The sequence below is a fragment of the Poeciliopsis prolifica genome, unplaced genomic scaffold (genome assembly GCF_027474105.1).
Source record: "Poeciliopsis prolifica strain line A6 unplaced genomic scaffold, Auburn_PproV2 SCAFFOLD018, whole genome shotgun sequence".
Taxonomy (NCBI): Eukaryota; Metazoa; Chordata; class Actinopteri; order Cyprinodontiformes; family Poeciliidae; genus Poeciliopsis; species Poeciliopsis prolifica.
In genome coordinates this window covers 10,109,321-10,127,130 of record NW_026562393.1, presented here as the reverse complement: position 1 = coordinate 10,127,130, position 17,810 = coordinate 10,109,321, and the positions used below count along the sequence as shown (strand labels likewise).

At 36.4% G+C, this 17,810-nt stretch overlaps 1 protein-coding gene across 3 annotated transcripts; it reads left to right on the top strand.

Moving 5' to 3' along the window:
- Positions 1-3,434: 3,434 nt before the first annotated feature.
- LOC129368221 (probable phosphatase phospho1) lies at positions 3,435-17,395 on the top strand. 3 transcript variants are annotated; one of them, XM_055043106.1, is made up of 2 exons: positions 3,435-3,464; positions 12,932-17,395. In XM_055043106.1, exon 2 carries the CDS (start codon positions 12,948-12,950, stop codon positions 13,710-13,712), a length of 765 nt encoding a protein of 254 aa, XP_054899081.1. In that variant the 5' UTR covers positions 3,435-3,464; positions 12,932-12,947; the 3' UTR covers positions 13,713-17,395. The 3 variants fall into 3 exon arrangements, with proteins under 3 accessions (XP_054899081.1, XP_054899079.1, XP_054899078.1); XM_055043104.1 differs by lacking the exon at positions 3,435-3,464 and adding an exon at positions 8,845-8,946; XM_055043103.1 differs by lacking the exon at positions 3,435-3,464 and adding an exon at positions 8,860-8,961.
- Positions 17,396-17,810: the final 415 nt, after the last annotated feature.

Sequence of the window (17,810 nt, the reverse complement as noted above, 5' to 3'; positions counted from 1 at the left end):
TTGTTATTGTGTGATTTTTGTCTGCCATGTTTTTTAATTATAGTTTTGACTTTTTTCTTAAATTTAGTTTTATTTTGCAAGTTGGGGAACAATAGTGGATGAATCGTCTCATTTCAGGGAAATTCATGTGCGACAGAATAAATTTATATTCACACTACAGGTTAAAAAAAACAAAAGAGTAAGACTGTAAAGGAAGGGCAAAGTTACAACGTAGCAAAATAGTCTACTGTTAGCAAGAAAAGAAATTCAGAACTGAGGATTATGTAATAAATTTACAAGATATGAGTTGGGACTTAGAGAACATCAACTGCACGTGTTCTCCTATCTTTCCCATTTTGAATAGTTTCTGAGAGAACTCGACGTCTGTCTTGTCGTTTATTCCCCAAGACGCTAGAAACTTTGATCAATTAATAAAATTTAAATGTTTCAGTTATTCTGACTTTATCACCATTCTTGTATTTTTTTTGTAGACAATTACGATATTTTGATTCATTGTTTTCCCCAATTTAACAAATACTTAAAGTAAAGGTTACTTTGCATCTTTTTATGTATTTTTATCTGAGGTAAAGTAAAATTTTCTGTTACTCAGAGGATAGTAAAAAAAAATTTTAAACACTTTTTAAAAGCAAATGAACTTAAAAGTTTGATTTTAACATTAAGCAAACCAAAGCATTTATTTCAGTCTTGTTCAGCAGATATTTATATTTGTTCTAGAAACAAAAATCCACATGTTTGCAAATTAAAAATCCATATATTTTTTCTTCATTGATGTTTGCACTAACAAACATGAATCTCACTAACAGATACTTAATAAATCTCATAAAAAAATAAACTCACTTAGGTCAGGTCATTTTCGTTTTTTACTGTTTTCCACTTTGCAGCTTTTGTTTTCAAAATGTGCTCCACAACGACAGCCCAAGTCCTCAGATGCTTTCTTTCCTCACTTATTCGTGCCAAATCGGAGGCCTGTTTTCACCACAGCACTCCTGTGGATAACAATTAGAGGGACTTTCCTGCTCCACAATCTCTCTTGGCCTTCCTTCCCTGAATCGAAACTGACTGGAAAACAATCTGCATGGAAGTTTTTGCTTGTTTTGTTTTTGTTTTTACTTTATTTCTTATATAAACAGTGTGTCGATAATGAAATAAAGGGGGATTTTTATGGTGTTTCAGTCAAGGTGTGAGTGATCACTTCCAAATATTTAACATTTGGTGCCTGTTTCTCCCCCTGCATGACGTAACCCAGACGTTTTGTCCAGCTGTGGCTGCACTGTAGTCCAGAGACCCCTTCCTCCATCCAGGCCGGCCCAGCCCCTCACATTCCTCTTCCCACCCGCTCAGAGCTGCTCTCTGTCTCTCCTCTTCATCTGATCTGCTGCTGCTGCTCTGCCAACTCGCACTCACAACAAACAGATGCTGCTTTATGTTGTTTACATTGGTGACATTCTGTTATTTGGGCCACTAAGAATTTTTAAGTTTGGCCAGCTGTTGCTTCTCCCAGTAGGATCGGAAACCTGGTCTGGAGTTTCAACTGGAACCGGAGCACATTCCTCTGTTTCTCCATCATTAATCCCTCTTTTTCTTTAAGAACAGAATAACAGGTGTTTTATTGAGCCCCAAGAGGAAATTGTTTATTAGTTGACAAGCTACTCAATCCAAGGTGTTAAACAGTTGTAACACAAATACAGGAACGGAAAAAAATAAATATAAAAGAAATATAAAATTATGCTTGAGAGTGATGAATTTCAAATATTACTGTATATAAGTAAATGAATAAAAAAACAAGCATTCACATGCAGATAAGTTGATCTAAATAATTTATATATCTCTGCAGAGAAAATTAGATTTAAATTACTCTGAATTGGACATTGTTATGGAAAATTAAGGCCAGACTATGAGCATAAAATCTTAATATTATGACTTTTTATTCTCGTAATATGACTTTTTGCCTCATTGTTTTGACTTTATTCAAATATTATAACTTCATTTTTTATTATGACTTTATTCTCATAATTACTACTTTATTTTCTCATACTTAACTTTCTCCTTGTACTTATTCTATTTTATTCTCGTAATACTATTACTCTACGATTTTATTTTCGAAATATTACCTTATTTACACATTATTATGACGACTATTCTTGTAATATTATTTTTTTAAAATGTTATCCCTATTACTTCCTCATTCTTTTTACTGTATGGTAATAAACTCCCTCTGGCTCCCCCTGGTGGAAGCTGAAGGAAATACAGGATTGCTCAAAAAGGATAGAAAAATCAAACATCCTCGACAGCGTTAATCATTTTGAGGGTGGAAATTTTGTTTCCACATGACAAATATTTCATCAGTTGGAGTAGTAGCAGGATCAACAGTTAAATAATGTTGCTGAAGGTGAAGTAAGTTGTTCATTAACAGAAAGTTCTAAATATTAGTGTGGAGTTCAAACAGGAAGGCCTCACAGACTCTTTACGGTACTTTATTCTCATTAAGATCAGAGTGAAATAGGTTATTCCTCAATTTGATTTAAAATTTAGAGAAAATAGAAGTAATAATTTTAATATTGTGCAAAAGGTCATTTCAGAAACTGAAACTCGTGTATTAGATAGATTCATGACACATATTTCTTGTAATTTTGGTAATTATGGGTTGCTGCTAATAAAAAACCCAATTCAACTTTGTTGCTAATAATAATCTGACCCAAATTTCCCAAGGCAGTGGCATAATTTCTGTTGTGTGGAGTAATTTGAACGACTCTGTGAAGCAAGCTAAAGAATGGTGTTTTTTTAGAGCAAAAGTGACTGTATTTGGATATTTAAAACAATATTTAGACCCATTAAAACATTTTAGAGACTAACACCATAAAACTAATCAGAAGACTCAGATCAAGCTCATGTAAATAATTTACATTCCTTGAAAAAAACAATCCACTGCAGTGAGAGACGTATCACAGTCATCAGAGATAGTAGCCTTTAAAGGCATTTCTGCACAGCTTAGAGTTTATGGAGCCCAGAAATATGACGGTGGCTTTTTCAAACAATCCTATATCAGCGCTGAACTTTCACTGAACCTTTATTAACAAGGAGAACATCACTGTAGTTTAGACGTGAGCAGGTAAATTATTTACAAATAACCTGCTGGTTGTAAAATATCAGCAATATTAAGGAATAAAAGGCAGGTTTTGTGACATATTCTGGGGTTTTCCAACAGTGCATTTTACCAACAGGAAGTCCCAATGCTACTTATTTCCTTATTTTTAATGTTTCCACGTTTGAACTTTTATTTTATAACTGTAACTGCACATGCTGATGTTTTTATGTCTGTCAAGCTGCAGATGGAAATGAACGTATTGATCTAAAATCTGGCATTTTATTCAAATATGTAACTTAACATATAAACAAAATCAAGGTCAAACATAAACACGTTTGGTTTCCATAGCAACGCAGGGTCAGGATTGTGTCTCAGTGAGGTAGGTTCATTAACGGTATGTTTAAATATAAATCTTGAAAAATCTAACAGTTTTCTGACGAATGCATCCAAAGTGAAAAGTAAAAAATAATAATGATGATGATAACAAAAGCAAACATCCATCTTGTACCTCCATGCCACCAGCAGGTGGTCCCATGTCCAAACAAACGTGATGGCTGCTTTAAATTTAAAAATGTTATTTCTATTTTTGCTGTCTGTATGTGAGCTTTAGTTGCTCAGGACACGCGTGTTTTTGATGTTCTCGCGTGATTTGGGTGTTTCTTGGGAGCAGATCCAGAATGATTCCTGCATGTGTTCATATGTTGAGTAATCAAAGCGGTTCGGCTTCCGGTCCAGACAGAAGATCTCGTGGGATCTTTTGTTTTTCTGATGAGAAACCGGATGATTCCAGGGGGAAAAAGGCTAAAGGGCGATTCCACCTAATCTAGTATAAAAACTACATTAATAGACTGATCTAGTCAAACCTGGACTAGATTAGTCTCAACTAATAGCAGAATATTTTAATTCATGTTTGTGATTTGTAAAGCCTTTATCTGATTTGTGAAACTTCAATAAAGGACGATTTCAGACCCTTTTTCGCATCTTCAAAGCTGGACTGGATTTTTCTGCACCAAAAGTAGAATATATAAAACGATGGATGGGATTTGTGAAATTTCACTAAAGTTCAGATTACTATTCACACTCGTTTCATGCAGTTTTTTTTTCAAATTCAATTTAATTAAAAACAACTTTATTAATCCCAAATGATCTTAAATGTTTGTGTAAAAAAACTGCTTGGAAAAACCCCAGTGTGAACCGTAATCTGAACCTTGGTGAAGTTTCACAAATTAGGTACAGGTTTTATAAATCACAAACATGGTTTTGAATATTCTGCTATTAATTGAGACTAATCTAGTCCAGGTTTGATGTGTCAGGGTGTTTAACTAGAGCAGATTAAATATCCTAAAGGTAGTGAAAAATTAGATGGAATCGCCCTTTAGCCATTTCCAGACTGTCAGTGTTTCTTGATGGGAAATTAAGACACAAATAAAATGTAACACTATCTCACGTCCAGCCCTGGTCCTTGGTTTTGCCCTCAGCTGTGGTGAATGACATTGATACCTCGAGTCAGTAGAAATGTCTTCAGTTATTTTTAGATGGACATTTCTACCACAAGGGGAAGCAACAGCTTATAAGTTCAGAGGACACATAATTTCCTCTCTAACAAGTTTGTGTTTCACTTTGATTTGTTTTAAAGTGACACTAGCCAATACTTTACATAATTTCTTTACTTAAAATAAAGAAACGCATTGGCAAACAGAGACATCCTTCAATCAAAATCTATGACAGGTTATGAATATGAACATGAAATTAGGGGGAGCGGAGTTATGGAGGATTCATAATGAATTTATACCTCTGACGGGTCATAGCTATTGATTTCATTGATAAGGCAGATGTTAATAACATGTTGTAATTCTTTATCACTGCTCTGCACTGTCCTTGGTGAGCCTGAAAGTCAACCCCTACTGTTCTTTCGCAGGATGAACAATCTGATTCCTTTCCCCATTCTTTGTTCTTGGTCTAAAAGATGGCTGTCCTAGTGCTCTGAATGACTTTCCTCCTATCTTTGTACTCAACCAGAAAGACACCTTTTCCTGCTCTTTAGTGATGTAAAATGACTCGCTACCTTTGCTTTAGTTGTTGGCACTCAAGCAGAAAGACGGCTTTCTCCTGCTCTTTGGTGGTCTACCCAATTGGTATCCTCTCCCCCACTCTGATTCTTAATTTCCTCTCTAACAAGTTTGTGTTTCACTTTGATTTGTTTTAAAGTGACACTAGCCAATACTTTACATAATTTCTTTACTTAAAATAAAGAAACGCATTGGCAAACAGAGACATCCTTCAATCAAAATCTATGACAGGTTATGAATATGAACATGAAATTAGGGGGAGCGGAGTTATGGAGGATTCATAATGAATTTATACCTCTGACGGGTCATAGCTATTGATTTCATTGATAAGGCAGATGTTAATAACATGTTGTAATTCTTTATCATTGCTCTGCACTGTCCTTGGTCAGCCTGAAAGTCACCCCCTACTGTTCTTTCGCAGGATGAACAATCTGATTCTTTTCCCCATTCTTTTTTCTTGGTCTAAAAGATGGCTGTCCTAGTGCTCTGAATGACTTTCCTCCTATCTTTGTACTCAACCAGAAAGACACCTTTTCCTGCTCTTTAGTGATGTAAAATGACTCGCTACCTTTGCTCTTGTTGTTGGTACTCAACCAGAAAGACACCTTTTCCTGCTCTTTAGTGATGTAAAATGACTCGCTACCTTTGCTCTTGTTGTTGGTACTCAACCAGAAAGACACCTTTTCCTGCTCTTTAGTGATGTAAAATGACTCGCTACCTTTGCTTTAGTTGTTGGCACTCAAGCAGAAAGACGGCTTTCTCCTGCTCTTTAGTGGTCTACCCAATTGGTATCCTCTCCCCCACTCTGATTCTTAATTTCCTCTCTAACAAGTTTGTGTTTCACTTTGATTTGTTTTAAAGTGACACTAGCCAATACTTTACATAATTTCTTTACTTAAAATAAAGAAACGCATTGGCAAACAGAGACATCCTTCAATCAAAATGTATGACAGGTTATGAATATGAACATGAAATTAGGGGGAGCGGAGTTATGGAGGATTCATAATGAATTTATACCTCTGACGGGTCATAGCTATTGATTTCATTGATAAGGCAGATGTTAATAACATGTTGTAATTCTTTATCACTGCCCTGCACTGTCCTTGGTGAGCCTGAAAGTCACCCCTTCGCAGGATGAACAATCTGATTCTTTTCCCATTCTTTGTTCTTGGTCTAAAAAAGATGGCTGTCCTAGTGCTCTGAATGACTTTCCTCCTATCTTTGTACTCAACCAGAAAGACACCTTTTCCTGCTCTTTAGTGATGTAAAATGACTCGCTACCTTTGCTCTTGTTGTTGGTACTCAACCAGAAAGACACCTTTTCCTGCTCTTTAGTGATGTAAAATGACTCGCTACCTTTGCTTTAGTTGTTGGTACTCAAGTAGAAAGACGGCTTTCTCCTGCTCTTTAGTGGTCTACCCAATTGGTATCCTCCCCCACTCTGATTCTTAATTTCCTCTCTAACAAGTTTGTGTTTCACTTTGATTTGTTTTAAAGTGACACTAGCCAATACTTTACATAATTTCTTTACTTAAAATAAAGAAACGCATTGGCAAACAGAGACATCCTTCAATCAAAATCTATGACAGGTTATGAATATGAACATGAAATTAGGGGGAGCGGAGTTATGGAGGATTCATAATGAATTTATACCTCTGACGGGTCATAGCTATTGATTTCATTGATAAGGCAGATGTTAATAACATGTTGTAATTCTTTATCACTGCTCTGCACTGTCCTTGGTGAGCCTGAAAGTCACCCCCTACTGTTCTTTCGCAGGATGAACAATCTGATTCCTTTCCCCATTCTTTGTTCTTGGTCTAAAAGATGGCTGTCCTAGTGCTCTGAATGACTTTCCTCCTATCTTTGTACTCAACCAGAAAGACACCTTTTCCTGCTCTTTAGTGATGTAAAATGACTCGCTACCTTTGCTCTAGTTGTTGGTACTCAAGCAGAAAGACGGCTTTCTCCTGCTCTTTAGTAGTCTACCCAATTGGTATCCTCTCCCCCACTCTGATTCTTTGTACTTGGTCTAAAAGATGGCTGTCCCAGTGGCCTGAACAACTTGCCTTCTATCTTTGTACTCAGTCTGAAAGACGACCATCTCCTGCTCTTCTACCCAATCTTCAAACTCAGATTAAAGTAATTCTGCTACTAAAACACCGTCTTTCTGCTTGAGTACCAACAACTAGAGCAAAGGTAGCGAGTCATTTTACATCACTAAAGAGCAGGAAAAGGTGTCTTTCTGGTTGAGTACCAACAACAAGAGCAAAGGTAGCGAGTCATTTTACATCACTAAAGAGCAGGAAAAGGTGTCTTTCTGGTTGAGTACAAAGATAGGAGGAAAGTCATTCAGAGCACTAGGACAGCCATCTTTTAGACCAAGAACAAAGAATGGGGAAAAGAATCAGATTGTTCATTCTGTGAAAGAACAGTAGGGGGTGACTTTCAGGCTCACCAAGGACAGTGCAGGGCAGTGATAAAGAATTACAATGTGGAAGAAAGAAAGAGAGAAAGAAAGAGAAAGTAAGAAAAAAGAAAGAAGTAAAGAATGCATAGTACATAAGCTCATGTTTTCTGATGTTTTACAATGACATGAGATAATGCCTGTGTTAATTATCTGAAAAGATGCAGTTAAGTAAGTTATTTTTTTCTCTTTTTTTTGTCCTTAAAATAAGAATTTTTTACTTTGAAAAATAAGTTCTAGGCCTGACATTTTCTGGGGAGCTATTGATATTGTAGTTTCTATATATTTACTCATAAGTAATATTTTCTTAATATTAAGCTTTAATATGTTACTGTGCTCATCAAGTACAAAAACACTTAAAATAGGAAAAATATTGTAACATAGACCCTCTTAGTGAGAAAAAAAATTATTTGCCAGAAAGGAAACAAGCGCAAATCCCCTTAATTTAAGCTATATTAATCTTACAGAAATTTCAGTTTTTGCAGTGCATAAACAACAAACCAACTCCTACTGTAAAAATATATATATATTTAGTAGAGTTTTAAAATAGCATGGAAAAAATATTTAATAAAAACTACATTTTATAAATAAATCAATTGAAAACCATTACAATGCATTATATCAGAGCTGCAACTGCATAAGTCTATAACACTGTAATAACAATTAAAAATTAATAAAACAATACACTAGAAAAACTGATGGTAGAGAAATTATTAAAATAAAAATGTATTTAAAAATATTACATGCTGATTCATTCAGTGAATAATTTTTGCTTTTCCGCTGAAATAAAAGCAGATTATTTATATTAATATATTTAAATAAATGTTATGATGCAGTGATTACAACTTTTACGCTCTCAAACCTTAAGAATGTCATTGCGGGTCGTTCTCCTAGCAGAAATAAATATTTGTGTAATATTTCTGATTACTCCTGTACACGGTGTACCCTGTGAAGGAATCTCACACCGTAGACCGGATGAAGCAAGACTGTCTACACAATACTACAAATTAAAACATTTAATTGTTTAATAAAAACACATATACACGTCTTGTTTGGTTTTATAATACTTCCTCTTTGATGGTTTTCCCCATCTGTTCAATTAATGTCAATTAATTTGTGTATTTTGATCAAAAAAGAAGCTAAGTTCGGAGTAAAACGATCACAAAGTTACTTTTATTTTGACACTCCCTACCGGAAAGAGCGCTAACGCCATCTTGCTTGATACCGGCAGCTTTAAATAGGTAAATCCTCCGCCTCGCCGCGTCACAGGGATGCAGTTGCGGGATCCCGGCTGTTAAACCTGCTATTCACCACCACCTTCACCGGTACGTCCAATTTCAGTGAGTTGTTATTATTTTTAAACCAGTATTTAAATTGTGTATCACTCGGAAATGCAGCGGGAGTGACTTGACTCCTGGCGAATTAGCGCAATTGACTTTCAGTCTGTTATTCAGGATCAGCGCTGTGGGTTTAAATGTAGCCGCCTCACCTCGGCAGTTTGAATTGGTCGCGTTAATAATGCAGCTGCAGCAGTTGGCACATCTTGTTGCAGATTACCCGGCATTCTGGGTTAGTGAGCAGCTCTGATGTAATGACACCGCGCTGGCGAGTTGCATGCACCCGTGTGTGTGTGTGTGTGTGTGTGTGTGTGCGTGTGTGTGTGTGTGTGTGTGTGTGTGTGTGTGTGTGTGTGTGTGTGTGTGTGTGTGTGTGTGTGTGTGTGTGACTTTGATCAGTTTGATCATTTGGTGCGGAGCTAATTTCCTTTATGTGAAGGCAATCTAATCAATGATCGATATAATATAAATCATAATCTCCAAAAGTAGTCTGAAGTCCATGTTTCTTATCAATTATTGTTTCGCATTTTCGGTGCAAATTATAGTAAAAGGCTGAACTTTGACCCCCCAACTGCGAGAAGATGTGGAGGATCAGTTATTCAATCAGCTGATGTAACATGAGGGATTTGGCCTCCATGATGAGAAACTTTAACTGCAGGAGCCAACATGGGTTGCTGGTTGCATTTTTCATCGTCAACAATTACAGAAACCCAAATATTATTGTGAATTCTTTACACAACAACAAGTAAAACATGTAATATTTTACATTTCACTTGATGTTTATAATTGTTTAACTTTCTGGGCGTATTACTTTCCAGTTTATAGTTTATTCCCAGGAAAGAAGACTTTTCCTCCACAAACTTTGCTGTATTTATCTAAATATAACAGATGGGTGTGCCCAAGTCTGTGTTTGAGATGTTTGTAACATGGCTTATCAGATAAAAATAAATGTAGAAAATGATGTTGTACCTATCCTTTTCAGTTTTAAGAAAACATGAACCTACTCAGGAAAATATAATCCTAAAAAATTGCAGAAAGTGTCAGAGGGCCACATTTGTGCTATTCTTGAGTTGCAGTCAAAGATCACACCAAATGAATCCAATGATCACAAATGGCCCTCGGGCCACAGCTTGGACACCTTTGATCTAACAAACAAGATAATCTTATTCTGTCAAAGCCAACAGAACAAGAGTAACGCGAATAAAAAATAACATTACAGTGTAGAGAAAACACAAATACACCTCAGCTGGGTCCAGATGGCATTCCAGAACAGAGCTGGGCATCCGGATCCGCCTGTTCCGTCTCTTGCTGCCCCCAGCAGACCACGCCAGAAAAGATGGCTGATGCCACAATAGAGTCATTGAAGGGTCTCAGGCGCGGCCTCTGACCTGACTTGACCTGCCACTACAGGCCTCTGCAGTGGCTACATCAACCTGCTCCTGCCTTCAACTGCTTTATGTTATCAATTGTCATAAAGCAGTTTATTGTTCAATAAACCCAACAACCGTACCTTTGATGTTCAGTGGTTGCAGTGCAGAAGTCTACAGATTTATAATATCATTATTATAAATCTGCGTGCTTAACTTTGGTACTCTAGAACATTTTTAAGCCAGTATGATTTAAAGAAGTCAAAATTCAGTTAAAAAATACTGTATCATCCATCTGTCTTCCAAGATTTTTTGGTTTCCAGTAGCAGTCAGTCTGACACTGAATCTGAGGCAGCCTCTGACTGAAGAAGGTGGTTTCAAAATAAAAATATTTTTATTTATTGTGATTATTACTAGCAACATTTATTGCGACAGCGCTGCAAAGTAAAAAGAAAACAATGTTTAACTGTGATTAAACACACAAGACCAGTTTGATTAGCTACAAACCTGATTAATGCTGGATCTGTTGGACCTGTCTGACAGCATGAAGTAGACTGAAAAAGTAACTATCAGTGAGACTGTTTCTGATAACTGGGGATAAGTTTTGGAGGAAGTTTTAATTATTTTTTTTTTACAAAATTGTAGGTTGCATTGGCCATCTTACTTGAATATAAATTTGGGCTTTGAGTAGGCCACTTCAAAACTTCCTTTTATTTATTTATTTAGTTATTTTTAGCATTCAGAGGCGGACTGACTGGTCTGATCACACTAATACCACCGTGTTTGACTGTCAGTACGATGTTATTTCCAGTTTTATGCCACTTTAAAGTCTCTTCAGTCCACAAAATATTTTCCAAAACGTCTCAGACATCATAAGACGTTTTCTGGGGGACATTTGAGATGGTACTTTGTGTTCAGCCTCAGGTGATTTTCATTAAATTTTTTGTCTCTTTTATTGGTGAAAAGTGAGTTTTAGTAGAGTAAATTTAGCAATTTATTGTTTTGTGAAGTTATTGATGAACTTTTGTAGTAATTTTAGACAGATGGACACTACAGGAAATGTGTTTTTCAGTTTTCTCTAACATAATTACTCTGCTTCTCATATTTTCTTTAGGACGCCTTATTAATTCTCGACAACATCTAATCGACTTCATGTTTATCATTTATCAATTTTACGATAAATGATAAACGATGCGATAAATGATAAACGATGCGATAAATGCCCATTTCTCGTTTTTCCTCCACTCACTTCTCTCCTCTCTAATATTTTTCATTCCTTTTTATTTTATCCTTATTAGATTTTGTTGTCCTCTCTGTAGTTCTGTGTCCTTTATTGTTTATAGTTTCTTCCCTTGCTGATGTACTTCTATGTGTCCCTTCCTCCTTTCTTTTGTCTTTTATCCTTCCTCCCATCCTTGCTGCTTAATAAGGGCGTAGCGCCACACGCAGGAGAGATTAAATTATCTCCATGTCACAGATATGATCCTGAAAGTTACATGGTTTTCCACTCAGCAATTCAGGACATTGTAATTCATTGATATTTGATAAGATAAACACAATAAAGAGCAGATGCTTTCCAATGTCAGATAAGAGTTCAGGTTTGCAGTCATGTTCCTGCAATAAAGTACATTAACAAGATCTTACAGCTCTGACACCTTTGTGTCCTGAATACACAATTCCTGAAACTACAATCCTGAATAATCCCAGCGATTATTCAGGATTGTAGTTTAAAATGAAGCAGTTGTATTTCTTTTACACAGAAACAGGGATAAAGTTTGTTTACACGCTTTCACAATTTCACTTTATTCCTCGTGGAAATTCCCTAGAGATTTTGGTGACAAATGTTTTGAATTAAACAATTATTTGGTGCCAGACAAAGACATCATTTATCAATTTTAAATTTATGAGTTCATGTTTCCAGCGGGGGGAAAAAAAAACAACTTTCCAAACCACCACTGTTTATTTTGCATGTTTTAATTTTAGTGCTTGTGAAAACATCCTAAGTGCTTAAAATAAAATAACAGTTGTTTTTTTGGCAATAATTTAGTCCTTTTTGTCCTCAAAAACTTACCAATTCTTGTCATATTCCACACCCTAGCCAAGCCCAGCCCCGTTACCCAGCAACCTCAGCAGAGAGTTCCAGAAAGTTTGGTCAGTTGGTTTTACCGCTTTGTGCACTCTGTCATGGAAAAGATGTTGTTGTTGCAGACTTACCATTCAGAAATCACTTGCTGAGACTCTACTAAGCCTTTTCAAAGATGGAAGGTTGTATAATTGCAAATGTGTTTGCAGCCATTTTCATTTGTGAGGGTGTAAACATTGAGTCGAGGGGGGCGGGGATTATGTGGATTTAAAGTGACAGCTCCTATTCTGGAAGGAGCTCAAAATAGGTAGAATTGAGCTGACTAATTTAATCAAGATTGATTTTGTCCAAAAAGCCAACAAACATTTCTAATGAACAAATACCCAGCAGGAAACATCCCATGCAGTTTGTGGCCTAATTATTTAGTGTTTTTACTGCAGTGTGATTCAAAAGGCTGGTTTGCATTTTGTGCCATTAGTAAAGACATGACAAGAAACAAAAATAAGCTATCTTTATTTCCCAGGGAAGGACCACCAAAGATGGCATCTTCCTCAACATCGGACAACGCTCGCTTTCTGATGTTCTTCGACTTCGATGAGACGATCATCAGCGAGAACAGCGACGACACTGCGGTGAATCTCTTGCCAAACCAGCAGCTACCCCAGTGGCTCCTAGACAGCTACCGGGAGGGGCACTACCATGAGTTCTCAGGAAAGATAATGAGCTACTTTGCAGATCAGGGTATTACCAAGGACGCCCTGCTGTCGGCGGTGCAGAAGATCCCGCCCAATCCAGGCATGCTGGACCTCTTCCGCTTCCAGCAGAGCCACCAGGAGGACTTTGAGCTGGTGGTGGTCTCCGACGCCAACACCATTTTCATTGAGACATGGCTGGAGCACAACGGGCTGAGTCAACTTTTCCGGAGGGTCTTCACAAACCCCTCCCACTTTGATGACAACGGCCGACTCGTGCTCCAGCCGTTCCACTCGCACTCCTGCCCGCGTTGCCCCGACAACATGTGCAAGCAGGTGATTCTTCAGGAGTACATGGCATGCCGGGAGAAGGAGCGAGGCGGCGTCGGCTTCCAGAGGGTGTTTTATGCCGGCGACGGGTCCAACGACGTGTGCCCCACTCGGGCCCTGGGACCCCAGGACATCGCCTTCGCCAGGAAGGATTACCCCATGCATAAGCTGATGATGGAGATGCAGCAGTCAGAGTCCACCAAGTTGAAAGTAAACGTAGTTCCCTGGGTCACCGGGGCGGACATTGAGGACTATCTAGCAAAAATAATGAAGGAGAGATGACTTTTTCTGGGGTTTTTCTTTTTAAGTGTTAGGAAAGGTGAGAAAACATTTGCCATTTGCAGCAAATTTAGATGAAATCAACAGGACCTGATCACTACAATGATCAGTAATCAAAAACTGGACTTTTTACCTTTTGTTTTAGCTTTTGAAAATACTTTTTAAAATTTTAGGATAAAGGGAAACCAGATGTGCTTTTGAACATAATGTAAAGCTCCTGATTTAAAGCTATAGTATGTAACTTTTAGGAAAAAAATTGTTTTTCTACATATTTGTGAAAATTTTCATGTCGGGTCAATATAATATAAGACAGACAAGTGAAAAATTCTACTTTTTTTGCCTTCTCCCTGTACTAACTACAGAAGTAAGTTCGAAAACAACCATTGAGAAAATAGAGGTAGCACTGTCAGTCACTCTTGTGATAAGAAAGTGCTTGCTCTTTGCTAAACTATAGCTGGTTAACACAGCTTTCCACCTATGCTAAGGCTAGTTAGCATAGCCACCAATGACAGATAAATGGTGATTTCCACCATTAGCATGTTCAGCAGCCTACATGACGTTGATTGACAGCGCTAAGACCCGCCTCCTGGCTCTGATTGGTTGTTTTTGCAGCTCAGGGAGAATTATCAGTCTCATCAAGATGAGACACCTTTCATAAATATGGAGAAAACATATTTTTGTAAAAGTTACATACTGCAACATTAATAACCTCAAGAGTAAAAGCAGTTTTTTTTGTAAAAAACGTCATTTCTGACAGCAGGTGAGGTTTATCCAGCTTCAACGCCTTGTTGAAGGTTTGACAATGGTTACACGCGTCGGTTGTAGCGAGGGACAAAAGGCCGCGGCGGTTTCATCAGGCAGGGACACAGCAGGGATAACTTTGCAGATACTCAGGCACGGTACCAGAAACTTAATCTGGGGTTTGATATTTACAGCAGTAATTTACACTGGCGTGAAACACAACAGGAACACTGAAGAAATTCACTCCCTCTAGTCCCCCATGAAACAATGTAGGGCAAAGTGCAAAGTTTAGATATATTGGTCTATTTCCAAGTATTACATAAAGCCTACACAGTTATTGGTACCCCTGTAGGGATGTAAGAAAAATCCTTTTTTATTTTTAAAGTAAACAAAATCCTGAAACCAAATTAATCTATTGTAAGGGAGGCATAATCTCACACTAAAACTTTAAAAACAAATTTCCATTTCGATGCCTAAAAATAAGAGCTCATAAAATCTTTCTTTTTCTGCAAAAAAAAAAATTCCAAATGACATAAAATATTTTCAGAAAGTGACTTTTATTCCCATCATATGTTCTGTGAGTTGAATAATGCAGGCTACAAAAAGTTTGCTTTAATTACGAGAATATAGCTGCAATACAATTAGTATCTTTCAAAATTGTTATAGAACAAGGTTGTCTCTAACTTTATCACGAATCTCTGTCTCTCAACATGTTATCAGGTGATGAGCGTCTTAATCCCTTTTACTTCCTTTATTACGCCAGTGAATCATCAGCTCATCTTCCTTTCTTGAAATTGTTGGAAACTGCAAAAGCAAGTATTAGTTAAACTAATCTCATTCAATACTCAAGAAAAAACAACAACAGAAAATACACATGATCTTAAATAGAAAATGAAACACATGACCAGCATGAATTTAAATGCAAAGCTGGGGAGGCGATGGGACTGAAAACCAGCATCAGCGCCGGATGAGGAGTCTTGGCACAACGTGCAGGGAGGAGGAAGGCAAGGGAAGGACAAAATGTGCAAATCCTGCTGTTTAGAAAACTGTAGCAAAGAGAGGCTTCTTGACGTCATCAAATCTCAGCCATAGGATGGGAAAATTCAGTTTCTGTCCCACAAACGTAAGCTAATTTGTTAGAGTGCATGACATTGTGCATGTTTTAGAATATAATTTACATTTTTAATTAGGACTCAGATCAATGTACATGGTAGTTATAGGAATTCAGACCTAAATCCTGAAAAATACTTAAAAACTTTGGAGTGAACTGAAATGAGTATTTCGGGATTTTCTTTAAAAACTAAAATTTCCTTAAAACGCATTCAAAGGCTTTTTACACATCTCTAGCAGGGGTGCCAAAAACTTTTGGATATGAATAGTATTGGAGTGTTTTTGTTTTTTTGTCTTTTACAATATTCAATCTCATTGATCTGTTTTTAGTATTTTAATATGTTTGAAAACAGACAAAATGAGACCATTTTTAAATATTTTTTTCCCTTGTTTAAAACAATATTGCAGAATGTTGGTTCTTTCAAACCTCATCAGGTTTTAGATTGAATAAATAAAAGGGTTAACGTATTACTTTCATGCAGCTGTCATTTGACGCCATGCAGTGGAATATTTGTGAGCTTATTCATTTGAAAAAGACAATAAAAGAATACTATCACTGATCAACCATAACATTGTGATCAATTAATGGTCTTTACTGATTGAAACTGATTCCTATAGATCAACATTGATCTAAATGAGAGGATTCAAATATGTATGGATATTTTGCTGATCGGTAGTCATAATGTTATGCCTGATTGCCTTAAAAAAGTATTTAATGTGTTCAGTTTCTCAGGGAGAAGAGACAGGAAATAAGCAAAGATGATAATAATTACAATTAACAGAGTTGAAAACAGATTTTTCCATGCACTGTAAAAAATGTGAATTTTTTTTTACTGTCTGACATTAGAAGAGACTAAATGTTTTTTGTTTTCTGTCATTCAGGATAACCGAAATAATTTCTACTTGCAAAACGTCAAACTAGTGAGAAAATCAATTTATTTTATTAATATTTTCATAAAAGTCAGCTGTCTACACTCTGTAACAAACGGCTTCTGGTTGTGACATTATGGGGAAATTCTCCTAAAAATAAAAATGAAAATCAGGAAAACAGATTTGAACTTAAACAAGTTTGGTTCATATTTGGCTGCAATTTCCAGATGCCTGAAAGAAAATCACTATTTGTATCTGTTTAAACTGATATGCAAGGAAATAAACAACAGGGGAAATTCAGATTCAAATATTAAGACATTGTTTCTATGTTTGGCTTTGAACAAGTAATAAAATTCTCATTATTCTGGCATCTTGCAAATTAAAACTGTTTTTAAACAATTCTATGGGAATTGTTTCATTTAATATCAGTCAGAAATATTATAGGGCATGGAAAGATCTGGTTTCAACTATACATGTTTCATATATAGATTTTAATTTTTTGCACTGTCACAATAGCAAATCTAATTAATAAAAAGTGTTAGTGACTAATAAAATAGAGGCTAAATCATCACACTACAAAACAAACCTGAAATTCATTGTGATCAAATCTTACGAATACTCCTGAGGTCCGACTCTACCTTTGCGTGATGCTACGATTCCTACGAATTCACCAGCTTAGAGTAATTTAGCTGCTCCCTGTATCTTTTGTGCAATAATTAAGTGATGTGTATTTGATGTGCAAAGAAATAATCAGGAGAAAAACTTGACACCCGACACTTTCAGGGGAGCATATCGAGTCCAGTGCAGCAAAGTTTTAGTGACACGCTCCATAAAATGTTGTTTTCACTTTGTACAACCCTTTTCTTATTGTGCTGCTTGCTGTCTGCTGTACGCTTAATCTAAGGCGTTAATGCAATGTGTTAATGTGTCATTGTCACAGGAAGATAAAGCCATTCATTATCGGACTCTGTTTCTTCTGTGTGCTTTGTAACCGAGATGAACCGAAATTCAAAACGGTTCAAATGTTTGTGAAATTCTTTAATTTCATCGTAGTTTAAAGAAGAAAGAGCTGAAACAAGAACCAAATCTCCCAATTTAAGAGCCGCCATAATAATGAGATGTTATAAAATGTATAATTTCTTGAGCAGTCTTTGCGAAAGTTACTAAATAGATATTGTGTTTAATTGTTAGTATTTTTCCCAGTTAAATTACAGTTAAAAATTCAGGATTTGATTGCTACTTTTTCTTCTGCTTACTCATTAGAAATGTATACTTTCTACTAAAACATTTTTATTGAAATATTTCACTGAGTATTGGGGACACAAAGCAAGTATCCATGCTCCAAATTTACATTTACATTTTAAATAATTAAAGAAAACA